General features: G+C 46.9%; 1 protein-coding gene across 1 annotated transcript in view; it reads right to left on the reverse strand.

The window, feature by feature from the left end:
• The window catches only part of Trpm8 (transient receptor potential cation channel subfamily M member 8), a 72,572-nt gene that overhangs the window by 6,123 nt on the left and 41,922 nt on the right, over window positions 1–24,527 (reverse strand). The window contains exons 17-21 of the mRNA XM_052192727.1: window positions 20,289–20,380; window positions 19,365–19,506; window positions 18,005–18,176; window positions 14,856–15,033; window positions 3,410–3,600 (exon numbers count right to left, since the gene is read on the reverse strand). Of these exons, the coding sequence (XP_052048687.1) occupies window positions 3,410–3,600; window positions 14,856–15,033; window positions 18,005–18,176; window positions 19,365–19,506; window positions 20,289–20,380 (775 nt within the window). The remainder of the gene's footprint in view (window positions 1–3,409; window positions 3,601–14,855; window positions 15,034–18,004; window positions 18,177–19,364; window positions 19,507–20,288; window positions 20,381–24,527) is intronic.

Genomic DNA, 24,527 nt, shown 5'->3' on the forward strand with positions numbered 1-24,527 from the left:
TTTTATGGTATATTATCAGCTATACAAAAGAATGAATTATCCTATGAACAGACAGACATACAGTTGGCATTTATTTCTGTGTGGCAGTCATATCTGTCCTGGATCTTTATTGTACTTTTCTGTAGTCAAATGTTCTATAAAAATGATGCATTGCCTTCCAAATCAGAATATATATACCTTTTTAATGAAATTACCAAGTAGCATCTTGAAGATATTGCTAAACAAGTAAAAAAAAGGGGGGGGGAGAGTCTGCCTTTCTGAACATTATTTCTATTTTTCCTTCAAAAAAGGGCAATTTCAAAATTAGACCCACAACATCCCCCATCATTTGGAAGCAAACAGAAAGTACTCTTAAGAATGTTCTGCCAGCTGGAACCCCTGGGAAAGGCAAAGTGCTGTGAGCTCAGGAATTAGTCCTCTCCAAAAGGCAGCAAGTGAGCCCAAGGGGACTCAGCAGGCTGGAGAGTCTCCAATGAGGGAACTGGGCTCTGGCTCTGCTGGGGAGAGGGGACCTGTCCTTCTGTTTCTTTGTCTCCTCCTGAGAGTGAGATCTGTTGGAAGAGGGTGGGTAGGATCGCTTCTTCCAAATGTCCACAGAGCATCTCTCTCCCAGTGTCTCCCTAGGGAGAAGGATAGGTAACAGGCACCTCTGACACACCTTCTTGCTTCCTTAGGCTGAAGCTCCTTCCTGTTGGCTGGCTAGGCACAGGGGTTTGGTTTCCTGTTGATATTCTCATCTTTCTTCAGTGGGAGGCTCTTTGTCCTCCTCTTTTAAGCCAAGCCTGAAGTCAGACACTGATCTGCCTTCCTGACACTGAGCTCCCTGGTTCTGTTGATCCTAGGCTGTGTGTATTAGAACCTGAGAGAATAGACTTTTACCACATGGAGTCCACATCAGTTCGAGCCTAGCTTGAGTCAGTGTGGGGCAGTTCTCTAGAACATTCCTTCCATTTCCAGATAACACTGACTGTTACTTAGAGCCCGCTTTTATCTTTATACTGAGTTAAATCCATCCTCACTGCAACAGAAGTGTGTGTGTGTATGTGTGTGTGTTTGTGTGTGTGTGTGTGTGTGTGAATGTGTGTGTGTGTTTGTGTGTGAGTGTGTTTTTGTGTGTGTGTGTGTGGTCATGTGCATGTGTTCATCTGTAGGCTATATGTACACAGCTTGTCTACCATGTGGATGCATAAGGGTCCACATGTGTATAGAGACCAGAGGGTAAGCATTAGGTGTTCTCCTTAACCACTGTCCACCTTTTTCTTGACAGTGATTCTCAGTGAACCTGAACCCCACTGATTGGTTAGAATACCTGGTGGGCAAGCTGTAGGGAACCTGCTGGATCTGCCTCTCCAGCAATGGAATTACAGGCATGCTTCCCTATGTCTGTCCTTCTACATGTGTGTCAGAGATCTGAGCTCAAGTCCTTATGCTAATGGGACAAAGTTTTTGTCAGTGGAGCCATCCCTCAGTTCCTTTTCCTCACTATGACTTTTATGCATTGATTGTACCCCCTCAGTCTTCTCCCAGATTCTGGAGACACCCTCATTTATAACACGATTTCAAGACGGAACCAAATATAGACGTGGGCAGGTCACTAAATGCCTGTGATATCTGAATGTGAGTTCTGAGTACTTTTAGATTCTAGATCTGCACATTCAGTTCCCATACTGAACATAAAGACTTCCACTCTTTTAGTTAGTAATGGCTCAATTTGTTTTCCCTGGCAAGATAATGCAAAGAAAGACAGCCACTTATCCAACTTGTCAAAATACTTTTATCAAAGAAGGCAATTACACATGTGTAATGGTTAATGACACCTCCAAAGTGCCATTTAATGTCTTGGAATGACACAGTTAAAGTTGAGGATGAAGGTCCTTCCTGACGCAGCTGACTGAAAGCTGGAGGTGTTTATATTCTGAAAGCCAGGCTATATGCCACGTTTCCGGGAATAGTATTGAAGGTCAGCCAGGAGTACCTTGCCTCCAGTTTAATGTAAAGAATCCCACAACAAAAGATGGCTCTCAACACTTAAATTCTGAGAAAGTTGCCACCTATTATCATATCTAGGAAAGTAATATTTTCACTCTCTGAAGCATAATATTTGCAGTTCCTTCAAAGACGTGTGGTCAGCCTAACATTATATGCAAATGTTTTATGTGCATTACATCATATACTATGAGGCAAACAGTCAGAGCATCATGCATAGCTGACTGCTGTCAAGGGACAGGCACCTTACAAGATCCTGAGATGGAACAGAATGGAGCAGAGCCATGAGAGAGGTGATGTGATGGAGATGAAGGGATACAGGATGACCAAGAGCAAACAGTAGACAACCCGTGGCAAACAAAACCTTCTCTGGAGAGTCGTGGACTGTAGGCTGCAGCCAGTGAAACGACAGGGCAGAGCAGCACTTGAGGAGGTTACTCTCGGCCTCCATAGTCCCCAGATGCTGGCATGGGGCTTGTGGACTTGAAATGAGCCATTCCGGGTCTTCATCTGCTTTGAGATGCTGTCTCCTCCCTTTGCAGATAAGCTCCCATCATTGGACCTTGGAAGTACGTAACTTTGATACTTACAAAGGTTCACACCTGAGTTTGTGTAGAGTCTTAGATGAGCCATTGAGTTTAGATGTTTGAACAATATTGGAATAATAGTTAAGACTTTAGGTACCCTAATCACGAAATAACTGTCTTGTATTATGAGATGAACATGAAGATTTGGGGACCAAAAGTGGAATGGCACTGGTTACATGATTTTTTTTTTCTCCAAATCCCTATGTATTAAAATGTTGGCTTCCAAGATGGCACTGTGGTGGCACCTTCAAGAGTTGGGGACTAGCATGTGCTTAAAAGAGGTCACATGACGCATTATAAGTCACCCCTGCTCCCTGACTAGTGATTTACATGATATGCTCAGGCCCGAAACAATGGGGCCACCCAGTCTTGAACTTCAATCTCTAGTACCTAATCAAGTGAATCTTTGCTCCTAATAAGTTAATTACCTGAGATATTTTATTACAGTGATAGCTGACTAATAAAAGCAATCCCCCAAAAAAGTCCTTCTACAGTTGGCAGACTAAACCCCACCTCCCAAACCAAGAAAAAAATGAAACAAAACTAAACTAAACTAAACCCATGGTTTCACACCATCTATGAATCCTATTGGAGAAAATTAACTAATTTATGTTATCATTATGTTTGACCCAAAGTCATTTCCCTAAATGAGGCCACTTAGCAGCCCCTCAGTGGTTCTCAAACCACTTAAGGCATGCATTGGATGACCTGATACCCGATCTTCAGAGACAGTAGTGAATGAGACCACACATCCCTTGAACTGACCCACTGCTCTGAAACCCGACCCCCCTCCCACCCCCCTCCCCACCCCCACCCCCTGCAGTTGACCCACTCACAGCAGGCGGAAGACTCCATGTTCTTCTCTTTACAGCAGCATTTGAAACACTTCTTCACCACCATGTAGAAGTAGGCAAAGACAACGAAGGGGAAGGGGATGTTTAGACGGTTACAGTACTCCTGCACCAGGAAATACCGCTGGAATTTCCAGACCTGATCGTTGTTCTCCTGCACAATGCCCACCGTGTAGCTGGCAGGGGAGAGAGAAGACTCAGCTTAGAGATGTGCTCTCTCCATCACCCCCATCTGCCTACAGTGGCAGTACAGCTGGGCAGCCATCCCTGTGGTAGCCTAGGCTAGGCTGGTCAGAGGAAGCCATGTTGATACCACAGCCAGGACAACTTGATGCAGGCTGCCTGCTGACTTCAGTGTGGATCTAGCTTTGGTTCATGTTTTGGTGCTGGTTTATTTGTTTGTTTCTGATCATACAAGAAAACTGTTCAGTGAACTTCAAAATGATATAGATTTCCAAAGCTTCCAATGATACCCTTTGCTCATCTATGTTATTGTGCTAGTTACAAAGGAGCTCAGGATGTCTACTCTCTCGAGAATATTTTATTCCTCCTTCCATCTAATTGAAATGGTCTGGAGAGAGTGTTAGCATTTCTCAAGCACCTCAGACAAAAAGCCAAAATGGCTCTACTAAGGATACCTTCCCCTCATGGCGAGGGAAGGCCGGAGAACAAGCTTCCACGGAGAATAGAAGAGGGACCCCAGGAAGAGTTGTCATCAAGGACTGTTGCCCACGAGCTATACAGATTCCAGTTACAGACATCCACAACTACATCTGGAAAGACCTTGGGTGGAGAAGGACATGTTGAGAATCGTCCTATGGTATATCAGCAAGGGCAGATGTGACTTTTCTGTGAGCTGTAAACATGTGGAGATTAACAGCTGCACAACTTTGGGAAACCAAGCTGAGAAAGATGTATCTCTCTCCATCCAGGGCTGTCTCTGAAACCACAAAGATTACAAGCTACTCGACAGCACTCAGCTCTGCACTGCAGTTGGAGTTAATGGAGCGGCGAACAAGGCACCTGTTGATGCCCCAATGGTAGAAACTTCATACCGATGCTCTGTCTGAGCTAGTGAGCGAGAGACCATGGTTAATTCCAGAAAAGTACACATTGCTTTGGGAGAGAGGCTGCTAAGCAGCAGCACTGTGGAAACTACCCAGGCAAGAATTCGCACCTCTCTTGCAGCTCTTGATGAGATGTCAGAAAGCTGAATGGAAGTCTCTGCCAGACACAGGTTTATAGGAACCGTGAGCACCGTGAAATAGACAACACTCCAGCTCAGAAGAAGCTGAAAGGCACAGTTTCTAAACTGAAGAAGAAAACACCTCCACAAGAAAAAAACATTGTCTCTTAATGGAGACACAGACTCCCAATTTTCTATCCAAAAGTGTGTCTTCCCGTTTCTTTGAATTTTGCTGAGGACCAAGAAACTCAGATTGATCCCTGCTTCCTTTTCCCATATTAAATTTAGAAATAGCAGGTTAGCGATGGGCAGGGTATGTGGCAACTGATTACCAGTCTGTAACAGTTTTAGCAAAACTCTTGTTTGTTTGTTGTTTTTTATTGAGCCTTAAAAGGTTCATTGTTTTTGACCCAGTGCCTTCACTTCTGGGAGTTCAAGCTCAGGATAAGGAGATAGCTGATAAAACTCTACAGAAACGGATGCACACATGTGACTCCTCCCCCTGCTGTAGGTGAGAGATACCCCTGCCCTTCACCTAAGAGAAAAGAGTGATCTAAGCATGCCACACTTAGAGCACACCTCCTGGTGAGGGATGCTGAGTGTGATTTCACTACGCAGCCACTGAAATTGGTTTAATAAATAATTTTTTACTTTGGAAAATTTTTATATGTTCATTGGAAATAATTAGGCTCTCAAACCCCTACTTTTGGCACAGTCTCACCATGTAAATCACAACTCCAGGGAAAAGTGGATCTGTCACTGGTGGTGACATCTCCAGTATCATAGCTGGCTACCCACGGTTCTCCTGCCCTTCCCCTTTCCAGGCATCATACATGAAGTGTGATAACTGCACATAAATGGTATGTCCTACCCCTAACCTTTCATAGTAATGACTTATAAGGTACCAAAACACCAAGGTCATATGACAGAAAATGCTTTCAATATACAAGGGACTGATTTCTTATTTAGTTGCTCCTATAGTTTAGGCACCTCCAGCTCCCTATGTATCTGTGGATAATCTTAAACTCTTCATTCTCCTGCCTTCCTCTCTTGGAACTGGATTGCTGGCATAAGCCGCCCACACAGCACCGCTTATGTGGTGCTTCTGATCAACGCAAGGCTTCATACTTGCTAGGCAAGCACTCTCCCATCTGGGCTACATCCCCACTCCCTGCAAACCAATATTCCAGGCAGCCATTTATGCTGATTAATTTAACATGCAAATAGCTCTGTAAGTCCTAGTTATCATCTACAGTAAACAGATTGGGAAACTAAGACAGAGAAAGGGCAGGTAAGCTGAAGTGCTGCAGCCGGGATTTGGTCTAGCAATCTAGAAGAGGTGTGTGGGCTTGTGCGAGTTCTACTCTGCGTCCAAGGGGTTTTACAGCATGACTTGACATTTTGGATGACTACAGAGCATTTGACGATCTGGACAGTGTGCATCTTGAATGCAATGAGGTCTCTGAAGGTAAGAAGCCTGTGTTTATTGAATGGCCACATGTGTAAGCGCCAGTGAGGCAGGCCAGGGCCTTCCTGACTGATTCTTTCATCTACTTTTCTCAGTAGAACTTTTAGGTACAAAGCAGATAGCTCTGTGGATCCAGAAAAGATTGCCGAGCATCTCTCCCACAATGTAGGTCAGGTTACTGGGAAGCTAATGCTCAGCCTGCCGCCATCGCCACCTTCCCTGGTCTTCAGCTGGCTTTGCCAGCTATAAAGAACACCATCTTCATCTACCACAGCAGTGGCTCAGACCTACAGAAAGCACCTGAGATTAGTGACACTCAGGCTAAGAACCTACCAGAAAGCACAGCTCACTACTTCTCCGCCAGAACAGCCACTTTTATTCTAATCACAAACACTCTGATCATCTTACCATTTTATGCACTGATTCCAAAATGGATACTGACTGCCTAAATCTCAAAATTCCAACCAAAAGCCATGGCACCCACTTTGAAACATCAAATGTCGTTTTCAGATTTTTTTTTTAATACAAAAGAGTTGCTATGTCTGGATGGAGGGAGGCACATTCACTGTGCTAGCAGCAAGTTAGGAAGCTCATGGGCCTCACTCTGGGAGCTCAGAGAGAAACTCAGATGGAAGGCCTGCTGGGGATGATATCTGTGCCTTGCCTGAACTGGTCATTTGGACCCAATGAAACACATTGCAGGAATTGACAGATCAAAGCCGTCTGCAGCCCTTCATTTCTTTCTTTCTTTCTTTTCTATATTCTTTGTTTATATTCCAAATGATTTTCCTTTTCCCGGTTCCCCCTCCCCATAAGTCCCATAAGCCCTCTTCCCTCTGCCCGTTCCCCAATCAACCCCCTCCCACTTCTCTGTCCTGGTAATCCTTCATTTATTTCTGCACAGCCCTGAGAATGATTAGGACAAGCAGAGGAGTCTAGACCAGGAGAAGACCATGAGGCATTGCATTTTTTAGTCCATTTCAAAGGCCCTTCTGGGAAAGGCCCTTCTGGGAAAGGCCTGCAATCCCTGCCTCAGAAGCACATAGTCGGGGCCTGCCAATCACAGTTTTGTTTCTTCCTCATCAGAACCAGACTTTAAGGTCCCTCCTGCCAGAACAGACATTTTTTCTGCACCTCAAGGGCAAGATGAACCTTGGGGGCAGCACTCCTGATAACTGGTGAAAACCTGCATCCATCTACCGAGACTTGAGATAGCGATTACTATGCACTGATACCTAAACACCAAGGGCCAGCTTCAGGTCACGACAGCAACTTCCAGACTGCTCATTTCCTTTTAAATCAGCTCCAGATTCAGTCAAACAAAGATGTGAGTCCTCCGTGGGAGGCTGATAACTGAGCATTGCATCAAGTTGCTCTATCAAGATTAATTACATGTATTCATGTGTGCATGCATGTTTGCACATGTGTGTGTGTGTGTGTGTGTGTGTGTGTGTGTTCAAAACATAAGTCAAGCTCAGGTGTTATTCCTTGGGCAGTGTCCAGTGTCCACCTTTTTCTTTTGACTGACCTGTAACTCATTAGGTTGACTGAATATAAGAACCTGAATGTTTCTATCTCTCCAGGACTGGGCTTAACAAGAGTATTGTCATGCCTGGCTTTTTAAGATAGTTTATGGGTCTTGAACGTAAGTCTTCATGCTTACGTAGCAAGCACTGTACCATCTGAGCTACCTCCATAGCTCTCTGCATTTTATAGTCTGTAGAGGTTAGTTTTAACTTCTGTAGAGAAGAGACTAGATTCTACAGAGAAAGGCCTTCTACGACTGTTTCATGAAAATGCCTCTCAGTGACACACAGTGACAAGCCACAGGATTAGACTCACCCTCAACAACTCAGACAGTGTTCAAAGTCTTCCAGACGATCTCTGCCCATCTGTATCTCCTCTAAGCAACCATAAAGCCTGCCCCTCACATCACATCTCCAATACCCTGTTAGGAGGTTATTATCCCTGCCAGTATCTCAGTGGGCTGAGGGTGGGCAGCAGCAGTGACAGTCATCTCATAGGACCAACTGTGTACCCTCTGCAGAGCTGAGGAGGAGAGGGGGAGAAACAGAAGCCCTGTGGAGGAATAAACTTGCTGAGACTGGAAATGTTGCTAGCCTGCAACAGATGTTTGGAATTCAGATGGCCTCGGGCACAGATGAAATCCAGAAGTTAAAGTATTAAAGGGGTGAAATGCCATGACCATAGAGAAGAAGGAGGTGGTGGGGTCTTAACAACAGACTACAATCCATTGCTCGTGTGATGGATCGTAACTCCAGATCCAATAGTTACAGGAGAGTCTTTTGGAATACTGAACATCCTTTTCTGGTTAGAAAGCAAGGCAGAGAAAAAGAAAATGATGTGACAAATAAGGAATTGGAGGACTATCCTCAAGGTAATAAAGAGAAGGGAGACCCTGTGCATAATGGAGACTTGTTACACAATCAATAAGAGAATCTTTAAAAGCTTCCTATATAGCAAAAAGTAGTCACTGAAAAACAAACAAACAACAAAACCCCCAAAACAGAGGGAAAAATCTTGCTCACATATTATTTCCATAAATAGCTGGAAATAATAAAAAACCCTGCAAGCCTCATGCAAAAGAGAACCATAGAAGTCTACTGATAACTACAGATACCTGAACACTGCACATATGCCACTGTCCTGGAGATTGTGAGTCTGAGTCTTCTTAAATAATTCCACAAAGAGTCGTGAGATTTTTTTTTTCAAAAGAAGAAGAAAAAAAAAAAAAACCTCACAAGACAAGCCCTGGGCTCCTACATACAATCAAATATACACAAAATGCCAGGAAAGTTCTGAGTACTTGTACAACAGATGTTTTAATGACTTAAAAAAAAAAAAACCCAAAACTTCAGTAATGAAAACCATTTGTAGGAAAATCCAAATTGGAGTAATCAAATAAGAATACACAGTCTGAAAAAAAATTATTAAAAAAAGGATGTATAAAAAACAGCGGGCTTTAGAATAAATTAAAATCCAAATAGATTCCCTTTCCAAAGACTGACTTATTTTTATTTCACGTGTATGCATGTGAGTTTATGTGTACAAGTTTGTGTGCAGGAGCCCACAGTGGCCAGAAGAGGGCGATAGATTTCCCAGAGCTGGAGCTACAGGCAGGTGGGAGCCACCATGTAGGTGATAAGAACTGAACCCTGGTGATGCTGTGAGAGGATCTTACAGATACCCAGCCACTGCTCAATCCTACAGCTAGACTTTAACCCACGTAGTTCCTTCAGTGTGTCTTCGAGGACCAATGGTACACCAGTGTCCCAGGTACACCAGTATAATGTCTACTCAGAACTGCTTTTGTGCCCTGGCTCTTGGGCTCCAGGCTTCCAAGCATGTATGTTGAAATGTTTGCTGCTTCCTAATCTCCTTTTGAAGAGATGGCTCAGTGTTTAAAAGCACATAATGCTCTTAGAGAGGACCCAAGGTCACTCCCCATCATCCACGTTGGGCAGCTCGCAACTGCCTGTAACTGTAGCTATAAGGAATTAGAGTCCTTCTTCTAGCCTTGGTGGGGACCTGAACTCATGCGCATATACCACCACCACCATCCAGACGCCCCAGATATATATACACAAAAAGGTTGTTTAAAAAAATCTTTATAGCAAAATTACTAGGGGAGCCCAAGGCTTCCAACAGAAAGAGATGACGGTGGTCTGAGAAGATGGAGATGCCTTTTGCAGATTTCTGGTAACACAATTGTATATGTGTAGCTCAGCATTACACCTCAAGCATAAACAGGCACAGTGTGAAGTGTCAGTTCAGACCAGAGTAACACCCTCTAAGCAACAGAATGGCAAGCTGAACAGAAGTAATGATATCCGTGTACGTTGTTTTCAAAATGAGGGACAGGCGGGAGTGAAGAAGGCTTTGAAATAGATCAGAGAAGATCTGCAAGACTTCAACTCAAAATAAAAGAAAATAATTGTAATGATCATGACGTGGGAGGCATGGGGAAGAACAAGCCCAGACCAGCAACAACCAATGGAAAAGACAGTGATTTCATTCAGCTGCCTTTGGACAACAACTCAGTTAGTATATAGTGATGTTGTAGAGTTATGCTGCCTAGACTGAGCCACACACAGGACTTGAACTTGAAATCCTCCTGCCTCAGTCTCCCAAGTAGATGGGTTTACAGGACTGTTCTACCAGCCCTGATGTAAGGGCTACTTTCATTTTATTGCAATATGTGGCACTGTATCAAATACCGGCATGCCATTTCTTCCATTCACAGCAGAAAATGGACCTGCCCTTGTCTCTCCACTGTAAAGTCCCAAGAAGGCTGGGTCACCACAGGGTAATTAGGTGACAGGGCACAGGAAGTGCACTTGGGTAGGAAAGCTCCACAAATGTCTGTTATTGTCATGACAGTTAACTGTTGTCTTCTTAAAATTTAAACCCAATTTTAATAGCTTGCCTCAGACCAGTGACGTCACACCAAACGTTAAGTTTGTGGCTGGAGGATACAGTGTTCTGTCTACTTTTCTGCATATTGGTAAGAAATTTACAATATTCCTAGTGTACAAGAAGGTGACTCTTAGAAGCTGCACAATCTGCATGCTCAGGAAGTCCTTCTCAGAGCTTCCTGCCATCCTCAGGGACCGACACCTGTACATGTCAAAGAGAACCGGAGTCACTTACTGACCCTAGGTTTCTTCCCTGCCACTAGGGTGGATGACGTCATGGATTTGTGAGTGCCTCTTCTGTGGCACCATCTGTGGAATGCCATCTAGTCAGGTCCCAGTGCTCCAGAGCCATCCCCAGTGCTCCAGGACCGTCCCCACAGACACATTTGCAATGCACCTAATGAGGTCACCATTGTGGGTATATAAGCTTTGCACAAAATACTGAGATGTGGCATCAGACAGGGGTGACATCCTGGGGCTATTTTCTCAGAGAGCAAGCAATCCCTGGATAGCTTAGCACTCATCAGAAATGGCATGTGAAGAACTGGCTCACAGGTCATAGTAGGGCCTCAGCTGCCCTCAAGCTCCCAGCCAGGGATCACTGAAAGGAGGAGGGTAAGACAGGAATGCTCGAAGAGGTGCCCGGGGAAGACGACAAGAACAGTCACACTGAAGCCATGAGTGGAGAGGGAGCTAATGGGATACAAAGAGTCCTCCAGGAAAACACTGAAGTAAGCTGAACACACACACATACAGACACACAGACACACACACACACACACACACACACAGACACACACACAGACACATACACACAGACACACACACACACAGACACACAGACATACACACAGACACACACAGACACACACATACATACACATATACACACAGATACACACACAGACACACACACATAAATACACACAGATACACATACACAACACACACAGACACACACACACCCAGACACACTTACATACACACACATACACACACATACATACACACACAGATACACATACACAAACACACACACATACATACACACAGATACACATACACACACAGACACACACACAGACACACTTACATACACACACATACACACACATACATACACACACAGATACACATACACAAACACACACACAGATACACACATACACAGACACACACAGACTCAGGTCTTTGTTGCTTGTATCTCTTTAGCAGGAAAAGTTTCAGTACAGCTTGGATTCCCTCATTTCCTGAGCATGGCACAGATGTCAGGTGTTAATGTTGATAGGGTCCTTCCTTCCATGACAGGCAGCTGCCATGACAGCTCACAGAACAAAGATTCTGAGACCTTTGACAATTCAGGACTGCGGCACAGGCTGCTGTGGGCCCTGGTTCTAATCCCTGTGATCTCACAAGAAGCAAGCTCAGGGAGGGAAGAGTCACTCTGACTCATGGTCCAGCTCATCATGGTAGGAAAGGCATGGTGGTGTGAGCAGCTAGCAGCTGGAACAGCTGGAGCATTGGTGGCTTGCTCACATCTTAGAGGATCAAGAAAGAGGGGATGTAAGAAAGAAGGTACAAGGGAGGCAGGGAGGGAGAGAAACTGGCATCAGAAGAAGAGCTGAGACGACAGGAACTCACTTTCAGCCAGGCCCTTCCTTACTAAATAGTCCACAGCTTCCCAAAACAGCGCCACCAACTGGTGGCTGAGTGTTCCAACACACGATCTTCTAGAGGACAGTTCACATTCAGACCACCACTTCTGCAGACTTAACTCAGTGGTCTGGTTTTCCCCGAGTTACCTAGGGCTCTGCTGGCATCTGGCCATGCCCATAGCAGTGGAAGGCTGTGTGTAATCTTCAAAACACTATAGGTGACAAGTTAGTTTCTGAGATTATCATCAAGTGTGCCATTAATTCAGAGTTGGCTTTTTGGGTAGTTCCGGATGTCATTTGCAGCCGCTGCACGGTTGCTTAGATAGCATTTCTGTGATGTCTTCTAACCTCTTATCTCACTTTCACATGAATTCTGGAACTATATTAGACACCATAGAGCTAAGCCTTCCTAATGTATCAGTCTCCTGTATTTCAAGGATCCGGAAGCATTAGCAAATGGCCACTCAGCCAGTCCCCACCCCACCTTGCAGATGACCCAAAAGCATGCACTGAGAAGCGTGTTATTAAAATGGCTACTCATCTTCTCAAGAAGATTCTAGAACCTACTGAGCTAACCATGGTGTCTTTACACTAAGAGCCATGAGTAACATTGTTCTTCAAACAGAGAATCAACTCAGGCTATGGCAGACAGAGGAATACTTACTATCCTTTGAAAACTAACCTCAGCCAGGTGGTGGTGGCGGAGGCGCAGACCTGTAATTCCAGCACTCTGGGAGGCAGAGGCAGGTGGATTTCTGAGTTCGAGGCCAGCCTGGTCTACAGAGTGAGTTCCAGGACAGCCAGGGCTACACAGAGAAACACTGTCTCGAAAAATTAAAAAAAGAAAGAAAGAAAGAAAGAAAGAAAGAAAGAAAGAAAGAAAGAAAGAAAGAAAGAAAGAAAGAAAGAAAGAAAGAAAGAAAGAAAGAAAGAAAGAAAGAAAGAAAGAAAACTAACCTCAGAACTAACACTCAGAGAGAAGCGCACCATACCTGGCCATCAGGACCAGACGAGCAGTCTGTGGATTGTAGGTCGGCCCCATTATTCATTGCCATTCAAAGGCAAACTTTAAATTACAACAGCTATATGGGTCGTGACCAAATATGTAAGTTGTGGAACTGTTAAGCAGATGATTGAATCATTCATCGTGACACAGGGGACCCCCTACAAGTCCCTACGCTGAGGTCACTCTGTTTGTTCTAGATCACGCTGGCTCTCATTCATGCTTCCAAGAAACTACATGAACACGAGAAGCTTTCTACAGCTGAACAGCTCTGCAAACCCACGGAAACAAGCCTGTGAGAGGCTCCGTGAGCAACTGCTAAGCGTCTCCCGCTAGAGGCTGGGACCAAATGGTGCCAGAACCAACCTCCAATACCTCTTTCTTCTGAGTTCAGGATGGACAGAAGCTCCTGGGGCCTTTGACTTTTGGATTCTATATCCGAGGTATTCTTGGTCATTGTGTATTATTTTGCCTAAGTTTGTCTTACTTAAAAAAGAAAACCAAGGGACCTCGGGGATGATTTGCACTGCAGCCATTGGGCTAACACAGTCAGCCTTGACAGGCTTTGGAATCCCCCCCCCCTCCCAAGAGACATAGCTCTTGGCGACTCTATGGCAGTGCTTATCAGGAGATTCAGTGGGGGGTAGGGGAAGACCTGAACATGAGTAAAACCAATTCACAGGTTGGGGTATTTGAACAAAACAAGAAAAAGAAGAAAGTAGAGTGAGCAGCAACATTCCCTCTCTGCTCCCTGACCTCAGACACAATGTGACCCACCCCAACCCCCATGACTTCCCACCACAATAGACCACACCCCACAAGCTACAAGCAAAATAAATTCACCCTTCTGCTCACTGCTCTTGTTAGGCTTTTTGCCACAGCAACAAGAAAAGCAATTAGCTGGGTTGTTCTCCGGAGAACTACAGCACAGTGCTGATCACTAGGACATGGATTTAATGGAGCTGGTCACACCGCTCATCTGTGTCAAATCAGTCAAAGGATGGCCTAGAGGGTACCCTGTTGTTGTTTATTAACACGGTTCCTTTAAGGCCCTGTAGTGGCTATTCCTGGTTGTCGACTTGACTATGTCTGGAATGAACTACAATCCAGAATTGGAAGGCTCACCTGTGATCCTAATCTGGAGGCTAAGAGATACAAGTTTCTGACCTGGATCTTGGTGTGGAGATCTTGAGGCATAGTGGTCATGAATCCCAGGAGACTAAGACAAGGAGATCTCTGAGTTCAAGGTCATCTGGGACAAAGCAAGTCCCAGATCCAGGCATGGTGGTACACACCTTTAATCTGGGCCATACCTTCTGCTGGAGACCTACACAAGGACATTGGAAGAAGGAAGATTCTCTCTTCTTTCCCTGCTTGCCTTGTGGGACTAAGCAACTGCTAGATTCTTGGACTTCCATTCACAGCTGACCATTGTTGGGGAGTTGGACTACAGATTATAAGTCATCAACAAATTCCCTTACTATATATAGACTAGCCATAAGTTCTGTGACTCTAGAGAACCCTGACTAATACAGGCCCCCAACCACTGCAGCCCACCAGGCGCCCAATTGCCTCCTCTCTCAGCTCCTCGAGGTAGATATTACCTCGGCCCACGTGCTTTCTGCTTGCCCAGCCCAGGCACAAGCCAGACTGGAAACCCATGAGTGTGTGATGCGGACATACCCAAACATGGCGACCAGGAGGTTGACCAGAAGGATGTTGGTGGAGAGCATGTAGATGCACACCAGCGGGATGGTGATCCACTCAGGGAAGCGGGGCAGGTTGTGCTCATCTAGCTCCACGCACAGTGGCTTGGACTCATTTCCCGAGAAGGTGCAGTGGGAGAAGTCATAGGTGGTACCTGTGCGCACAGAACCAAGAGGCCAGTGAGACCCCCTTTGGGAAAGCAAGGAACATGGCAGGCCAGGGGGGTGTGGGATCAGAGTCATCTGATGCCTTGGGTATAATCTTCAGAGTCCCCTGCCCATCAGACAGTTTACTGAGCGGTTTATTTCCGGGAAATAGGGACTTCATTAAGATCAAGATCAAAATCAAAGGAGGAAGGTATTCTAGTTAACTTCGGTTCTCAAATTGACAAAGCCTAGAGTCATTTGAGTCGGCAGGGAGCGTTGGGGGTTGCCAAGAATAGTATGGGCAGGTCTGGGAGAGATTGTCTTCATTGATGGGGGGGGGAGGGCAAGCCCACTATGGGAAGGTCCATGTCTAGGCAGTTGGAAGGAGGGTAGGGGTAAGACCTAGACAGTGAGACAGCTAGCAAGCAGCATCCTGTAAGCCCTGCCTCCGGGTTCCTGCCTCAAGCTCCTGCCCTGACTTCTCTCAGTGATGAATGTGGTCGCTATACCTCAACACAGCAACAGAAAGTGGAACAGGGAGTGTGGATGTGTTCTGTGCTCCAAGAAGCACCCAGCCTCCTCAGTCAGCTTAAAGATTCAACCTGCACCAAAAGGAAGTGGGCAAGATGTGCTGGGGCCGTGGATCTTCATTGGATATACCCAGAAACAGCTTCCCATGGAGAAGCCATCTCTGAAATGAACAGGATAAGTGAGTGACAGCCACACGAGCACATGGGAGGGACAGGTGACAGGTGACAGCCCATGCCAGGGCCCTGTGGTGTAGGAAGACAGAGGCCCGTGAGGGTAAACTGGGCGGTGCTGCAAGGCTGGATCACTGTGTTCGTAATGAAAGCCGTGGACACTGTTAGAGGAGCGTGTCAGAAGGGGACTCTTCACTGAAGGAGCCCTGTGGCCGCGGCATGCATCTAGAGGATGCAGAGGAACGAGGGGACTGTGTATAGAGGCCAGAGGCCAGGTGAGAAGAGCATTACACACCGGGACGTCATGGGGTTGGGAAACCAACCAAACCAGGGGAGCATTCGCGTCTGGGGACAGTGCCAGAGTGGGTACTGTGTGTTAATCTTGATCAGCAGTTTGATGGGATTTGGTGTCGCCTAGGAGACATGATTCTGGGCATGTCCAGGAAGGTGTTCCTAGAGATCTTTCAACCTTTAGTATAGGCAGCTCCTTCCTATGGGCTGGGGTCCTGGGCTGAATAAAAAGGAGAAAGCAAACTGAGCATCAACATTCCTGTCTGTGTCTGTCTGTCTGTCTCTCTGTGTGTCTCTATGTCTCTGTCTCTCTGTCTTTCTCTGTCTCTGTCTCTGTCTCTCTGTCTCTGTCTGTCTCTATCTCTAACTCTCTTTCTCTGTTTCTGTCTCTGTCTCTCTCTGTCTCTGACTGTCTCTCTGTCTCTGTCTGCTTCTTGACTTCTTGACTGTGGATGTGCTGAGACAAGCTCCCCCTGCCCCATACCTTCCCCATCATGACGGAACTGTGGAAGTGAGAGCCCAAACAAACTCATTCCTTCTCAATTCATCTCTGTAGGGTTTTTTGTCATAGCAACAGGTGAAAGTAATACAGGTCTGTCAAGGACACCAAAGCTCTGACATGACGTGAGTAGTGGATGTAGCTCAGTGGTGGAACACCTCCCTCACAAGTCCAAGGCTCTGCTTGGTCCCCAGCCCTGGGGTGGAGAGTCACAAAAAGGTTCTGATGCACATCACTGTGGCCTTGCTGGGAAGAGCCCAGCACAGCCCTTGGAGGAAGCCCAGATCTGCAAGGGAGGTGGGGACCTGTTACTTTAACTAGCCAATATGGATCTCTACAAGTTCAGAGAAGGCCATAGACAGGGTCTCTAGCTCCGAGGAGAGGCACCCAGCCAGAGCCCCTGCTCTCGGTGCTGACATCAGGAACAGACTCTACAGGAAGAATGTGCTGTGCTGGGTAGCATGTGAAAGAACTTAGATGATATGTGTACCACACCCACCTGTGCTGGCCCCTCCCTCCCAAGTCCTGCCCCTTCATGGGACTCAACCCACTAGCGTAAAGAGCGATCTTCAAATGAACTGCATCACACTGCCAACTAGAGGGTCCTGAGGACCATTCCACCCTGCATGGAGAAGACCTGTTTATAAGAGTTGGAAGAGCCTTCACCTGAGGAGCAGACACCGATGGAGGGAAACCACGGGGAATGAAAGCCCCTGCCCAGCCCCGCCCTGGCTCAAGGGAACTGTCCATCACTAGAGTTTATGCTGGCAGGATGGGAGATGAGAAGCCAGGACTGCTGTCAGCATCCTACACAGTCCACCCAAAACACGAATTTGCTTCTGCCCCATACCTGACCTTTACAGACTGAGTGTGGCTACAACAGAGCCACCGTGCTACCATTGTTCTCCCAGCCTGCTGGGCAATGGGCTAATAATGGAAGCCTCAACCAAAGGTTCTAATGTCAGTCTCACACGTGTTCTTTAGTAGTAAATGGGAGCCTGGACACTGTGGTCTACAGGGAAATACAGCTCACAACACTCCTGTGTGAACCAGCAAGGACTGCCCCATTCTACTCTGAGAGAATAGCTGTAACTTAGAATTGTCACGTTTTACAAAACTTGGGATGTGGTTCAGTTGGGAGACTGCTTGCCTATTGTGCAGGAGGCCTTGGGTTCAACTCTCAGTGCCTTATTAACCAGGTGTGGTGGTGGTACATGCCTGTAATCTCAGCAGGGGTAGGGGGATTAGGGATTGGAGGTGATCCTTGACTACATAGGGAAATTTAGGCTAGCTTGGGTTAGAGGTCTTGCCTCTGAGAATACTGATAAATAAAAGACTTAAAGATTGAAATGGGAACAAAGTAAGATATTATTTAGAGAGAGAGAGAGACAGAGACAGAGACAGAGAGAAGAAAGGATCGGGGATGGGGTCAGAATGTCAACCCAATCACCACCAGGTCCACCTCTACCCAAGCAGAGCCCGGCTTACTATCCACATCACTGGGCACCTGGCCAAACATGGCCAGGTAGGGCTCATAGATGACAGAACGGAAGATCCACCTCCAGCGCTGTTCATTTTGCCTAAGGATCCCCTGTCTGGCCACGCCGAAGGCCACCATCCACACAGCAAAGAGAAACAGGAAGAAGAAAACGTCGATCAGCTGCCGAGGGAGGAGATCAGAACAGTTAGAACCACACCCACAGTGGCTGGCTAAGCAGCCTGACCCTTCCCAACCAGCCACAGAGACAGGGAGAAAGAGAGAGAGGTTCCAGGAGACAGAAAATTTAAACCATCAAGTTGCCTGGCCACTTACTTATTTATCTTACGTTTGATTGACAGATTGCACTGCTGGGGTTAAGCCCAGGGCCTTGCACACATCTGGCAAGCGCTCTTCTACTGAGCTCCCTTCCCAACTCCTAGCCACTAATGTAGAGAGAGATTCCCATCAGCTTTATGTTTGGAGATGTCTGTTCCCCATAATAAAACCCAATTTCCTGCACCTTTGCTTGCAGATCACCAAGCAGCCGAGACTCAGCAACTTGTGAGTGAGAGCCCAGCTCAAAACACAGAGGGCCTCTGTTGGGGAGAAACTCTCTCCAGCCACACCTGGTGATACTTGCCATCTTTCAACCCCCAAATTATTTCTGCAGAATTACTTCTTAGTAAAACAAAAGCATCCCTTGGAAGACTCAAACAATTCACTTCTCTTTTTCCTGCTGTGTTTTTGCACACACAGCTTGACGTCATAGTGACTAGCTGCCTCAGATATGCTTTGAATTAAAACCACACAGTCAACCTCAGGGTTGGAAAGGGGTGTCCACATGAGCTCATCCAGTGGAAATCATCTGATTTCCAGACAGAACCAGCTCTGGGGAGCAATATCTCCAGCCTGTGATTTCCTCCTGGCCTGCATGGAAAACAAGCCTGTGGTCCTTCTCTCACATCCAGGTGTGGCATTCAGAGTCCCGTCCTCCACAAGCATCTGACCCCCCATTTATTGCTAGAGAAGCATGTTCACCTCCTAGAACTAGAACAACCCCAGCCATAAAACCTGCATCAAAGCCCCCCTCCCTTTCTCCATTCTGAGCAAGCTGTTCAGGCTCAAATGGAAGCATGATGCAAAGTGTGAACTCTCTGGAAGCCCCAGCAACTTGCTGGCAGCAGGATGCATGGACACTGTTGGTTCTTTAGAGCCCTCTTTCCTAAAATCTCCCCTGGAAGTGGCCTATGTCAAAAACATAACCCTCCGCCTCCCCCCCCCAAAAAAAAGTAAACCCAAGCTATGCTGCAGACAAAGGACTCCGAGCACAGCAAGAGAAGGCCACCCGCCAGGGTCGCTGGCTCTTACCATCCGCTGCAGCATTATAATCTTGGGTCCCAAGTTTCTGCTAACGGTGAAAATGTGGATGAGCCTTAGGGTGAATATAATGTAATCCAGACAGAAAATGACTCGCCCGGAGTACAATGAGCTTTTATTAGAAGAGTGAAGCCTGTGGAGAGAAAAGGAGAGTTTGTGGGATGGAGAACAACATTTCCAAGTTTAATGCACACACACACACACACACACACACACACACACACACACACACGTGTTTGTGGAGGCTGGAGGCAGACATTGGGTTGTCTAACTCCACTACTTTCTGTCTTCACTTTTGAGTCAGGGCCCTGTACTGAACTCAGGGCCCACTGATTTGGCCAGTGAGCTCCCCCACCTGCCCATCTTGCCCCAGCCCTGGGTTCAGGAAATAGTGGGTTTTGTTATCCCTTACTGGGTTCTTCTGTGGGTGTGAACACAGTTGTCATGCGGGCGCGGCAGGCACCTGGCTGCCTGAGCCGCCTCCCTATCTCACTTTAGGGCTTTTGGTGATCGTTTTAGACTTAGCTGTCTTCTCACACACTCTAGCTCTGAGGTTGGAGGGATGGATACCTGGAAAAGTGACTGCAGATCCAGCATACTGGCCAAGGTCACACGCACCTTCAATTAAGTGGGCCAAAATTAACTAACATTGGAAGACACCAAACATCCCCAGTGACCTCTCCTTGAATCATAATTATGTCCCCCAAAACCTGTCTAAGAAACAAAAAGGGGAGTTGTGAAGAACCCAGAGTGAGGAGAAACTTATGGTGGCCAAGTTGTGTCTCCCCAGGGCAGAGGCAATGGGGTCTCATGATGACCTCTGATGGGGAATGAAGTGACAAGCCAGGCCTATCCATGGACTTGAGGTGTCCCAGATTTACGCCTGAAGTTGGGAAGGTGACAAGAGCCACTTACCGGAACACAATACCCGCTATGAAGTAGAAGAGGCCCAGAGTGTCCATAACATTCCATAGGTCGGTAAAATAATTCACTCCGTTCATGTACCACTGCAGCAAGAGATGGACAGAGCAATGGGCATCACGGACACCAGTCTCTTCTAGATTTGTAAGTGTCTACTCAGTTTCTCCCAGGGCACTTCTGAGACTGTTGGTGTCAGGGGAGCCCTACCAGAACCCCACTGATCCAAGGGGACCCGAAAGATAGCTGCTCTCTTAGACATGTGTAGCCATCAGAGCCAAGAAAGGGGGCTATGTTCTCCCATGCCTTAAAAAAAATGTAGCCACAGGGAATGAATGTGACCTGTGTGGGAAAACAGGGAACATCAGGTGACCATGGACGGGGAGCTGTGTACTATGCCCTACTCAATTACAAAGTGTCATCCAGGTGTCACACAATAGAGTTGTATAATTACTGTAAACACATTATTTCTGGCATATACAACAGAACAACTTGATTAGTGGAATCTTTTAAAAGATGTATACAAGGAGGAAAGATTATTAATTGGGCTATATGGTGGTTTGAGTATGCTTGGCCCAGGGATTGGCACTATAAGGATATGTGTCCTTGTTGGAGGAAATATGTCACTGTGGAGGTGGGCAATGAGACCTTCCTCCTAACCACCTGAAAGCCAGTCTTCTCCTATCAGCCTTCAGAAGATGTAGAACTCTCAGCTCCTCGTGCACCATGCCTGCCTGGATGCTGCCATGTTCCTGTCTTGATAATGGACTGAATTTCTGAACCTGTAAGCCAGTCCCAAGTAAATGTCCTTTATAAGAGTTACCTTGGTCATAGTGTCTGTTCGCAGCAATGAAACCCTAAGGAAGACAGGCTCCATATGCTGGTTTTTAAGAATGCCAACCTAGCTGTCTACTTGCTCAGAATCTGGCTACTGGGAACCTGAAGACCAGACCCCAGGGGCAGCTCAAATAGGGGACAGCAGATTCAGTGAGGTGTGACTCTGACTCCCGTGTTCATGTCAGAATCTTCCCAGGAACTCACCCACCAAATCTATTTGTGACTCAGATAGCCTGTGGCCTTTTCTGTCTTTGACCCCAAAGCCTACACAGGATGGCTTAGGTGCCCATCCTGGCAATAGTGCGTTTCTCAGATCCACTGAAATCCTGCAACCTAAGATGCAGGATGCGCACAGCTCGAGTAGCCAAAGAAGGAGAATGCTGCTAGGCCACAGTGGAACAGTGAAGTCCCCAGGTCTGGGCAGCCTGGGTCAGACCATGGTCCACTCTGAGGAGACTGGCTCAAGGTTAGGGCCCTGGAGAGGACACAGGAGCATCCGTTTATCTGGGCAGTGCAGATCCCCAGGGCAGCAGAATGTATTCGCTACTCCATGCTTCAGAAGACGAGAGTGGCTTGGCACAGGCCCTGCCCACCTGTTCTCCTTTTCATTCCTGCTGGGAGGCTGGCACACACTGATCCGTACAACCCCAGTCCGTCCTTGCATGAGTGACTTCAGAAGCCTGACTGTATTACAGGAATAATACACAAATGAGTCCTGGACCACAAGAATGCTACTACAGGGACGAAAGGATTTGGGGTTTTGTTTGTTTGTTTTGTTTTGCTCTTAATGGAGAGAAGCCTCTTGTTTAAGGGGAGGAGTGCAAAGCTAAGCTGTGTTCCTGAGGTACCTGGATGTGTTCACCACCCCACTACCACCCCCCCCATTTCTTCCCCACACCCGTGATAGCCTCAGAAGTGAAGGAGTTTTCAGAAAAGGCAGGGTGGCGCTTACCACATTACAAACAAACACCCACAGTGCCTGCTTAGCTCCACTAGGAGTCAGTTAACAACTGTATCTATCTGCACTGGGGACTGTTGAGGTCAGCAGTCCCAAATGAGCTGTGAGCATCTTCCCTCTGGGCAAGGGGCATCATTCCTCACTGGGAGCCTGGGTTTCTGAGTCAATGTCCTGTTTAGGGGTTCCCCCTAACAGCCTTAAGTGAGTCTGGCCCATCAAGACTGCACAAGCCTGCAGAGCCTTTCCTTGGAGGAGACAAGCCAGTTGAGGAATCTGCAGAAACAAAGGGAAACAGCGCCCTCTAGTGTCAGATTCCTCAAGGACAGAGCCTTCACAGCTGTCTGCCATTCCAAGAACGGCCACCTGGGTTTCTTTGCTCAGAAGAAAGTGAAGGCTCCCTCTGTGTGTCTCCTCTGGCCTCACCTCTGGCCTCAGTAGTCCCATGACCATGGTGGCCGTCAGGAGTGACTTACGAGCACCCTGCTTGTCCTGTCCTTGTATTACGAACACACATTTTTAACAACATGACAATAGCAACTCTGGCTCCAGATAGGCACAGCAAATGAACATCTAAAGCAGATGACCCTGCTTGATGCTGTTCTGTGGAATACCAGAGCGCGTCAGGACCTAGGGAGCTCAGAGGACAACCCAATGAGGTCAGTACAAGAGGAGACAACCTGACCCAGGTTTCCACTTCTCTTAAAGGTCTCTTCAGTAGAAAATGCACCCATAAAGGGTGCAAAGAACAAAGAAACTGAATTACTGCACACTGTGTATTTGCAACTCCTCCCTTTCCCTGCCTCTTTCCTTCTCTGTCCCTTTCACTGCTCACCATCCAATCCTCATGACTTAATCCCCTATCAGCCATGAGCCAAGTGACCCTCTGGTCCAGCAGTTCTTCCCTGAATGCTGAGAATCCCCCTGGCTCTAATGATCACATGCAGAATACCTCAGCTCCACTCTGCTATCGACACATCACAAGCCAGAAGGAAAACTTGGAAGTAAAGGCTGGCCACAGGGAGAGAGGCCAGATGGAGGTACTGAGGGCTGAGTTGTACCTCTAGACTTAAGTCCTCAGCCCTCTGCCCGGGAATGTGACCTTGTTCGGAAATCGGGTCACTGCAGATGGAGCTGACAGGTCGAGATGGAGTCCTGATCCAACATGACTGTTGTCCCCAGGAAACAGAGAAATTAGGACGCACCTGCACATAAGGAGGGCACCATATGGACATGAGGCTGGGGGTCAGAGTGTCACATCCACCAGGCTCAGAGTGACAAAGATGGCCAGAAAACTTGCAGAAGCCAGGGAACACCACAGCAGAACAGTCTCCTTCACAGTACTAAATGGGGCCAACCCAACCCTCACCTTCACGTTGGACTTCCGCCTTCCAGAACTATGGTCAGTACACTGGTACTCGGGCCAACCTGTATGTTTTGGGGCTTTCTTCCTCCACCTCTGCTGACATGCCACCATCTTCCACATCACTTACCTACTAGTCATGAAGACAGGCACATAGGGCACTGGCACCAAAACCCCTGCCAGCCCTCACATCCATAGCAGACATCAATAACTGATTCAGACACGTCCATGCTAAGAATAAACAGACTGGACCCCCGAGTTCCTCAAAACCCAGGAGTCCCAGAAAATGCACATAGAGGTCTATCAGAGAGAGTTGGCACCACAGCATAAGCCAGCTCAATGTTCTTAGATTAGTAGGGCCCTATAAGGGCAAAGATAGCATGTTTCCCCTTCAAATCTCTTCCACCCCCTGGGCCAAGTACTTTGTAAACTGTAAATACCTCATGAGTTGTGTAGCTAGCAAATACTTGCTAAATGGGTGTGTTTTAAGGTTCCAGAGCTAGAAGAGACTAGTAAGTGACAGATGAATCTAAAAGGACTTGCTGAGACATTGTCCACCGTGGGTCAGGACAGCGCCCCCTTCATCAACAACATACATTTCTTCAGCATCTGCTACCTCAATGTGATGCTTTGTTTATGCTTGGCCCAGGGAGCTGCACTGTTGGGAGATGTGGCCTTATTGGAGTAGGTAGGGCCTTGCAGTGTGGGCTTTAATACCTATACTGGCTGCTTTTGTGTGTCAACTTGACACAGGCTGGAGTTATCACAGAGAAAGAAGCTTCAGTTAGGGAAGTGTCCCCATAAGATCCAGCTGTGGGGCATTTCCTTGGTTGGTGATCAAGGGAAGAGGGCTCCTTGAGGGTGGTACCATCCCTGGGCTGGTAGTCTTGGGTTCTATAAGAGAGCACGCTGAGCAAGCCAGGGAAAGCAAGCCAGTAAGAAACATCCCTCCATAGCCTCTGCATCAGCTCCTGCTTCCTGACCTGCTTGAGTTCTAGTACTGACTTCCTTTAGTGATGAACTACAGTGTGGAGGTATAAGCTGAATAAATCCTTTCCTCCCCAACTTTCTTCTTGGTCAT

This window comes from Apodemus sylvaticus, chromosome 9 (assembly GCF_947179515.1).
Source record: "Apodemus sylvaticus chromosome 9, mApoSyl1.1, whole genome shotgun sequence".
Classification (NCBI taxonomy): Eukaryota; Metazoa; Chordata; class Mammalia; order Rodentia; family Muridae; genus Apodemus; species Apodemus sylvaticus.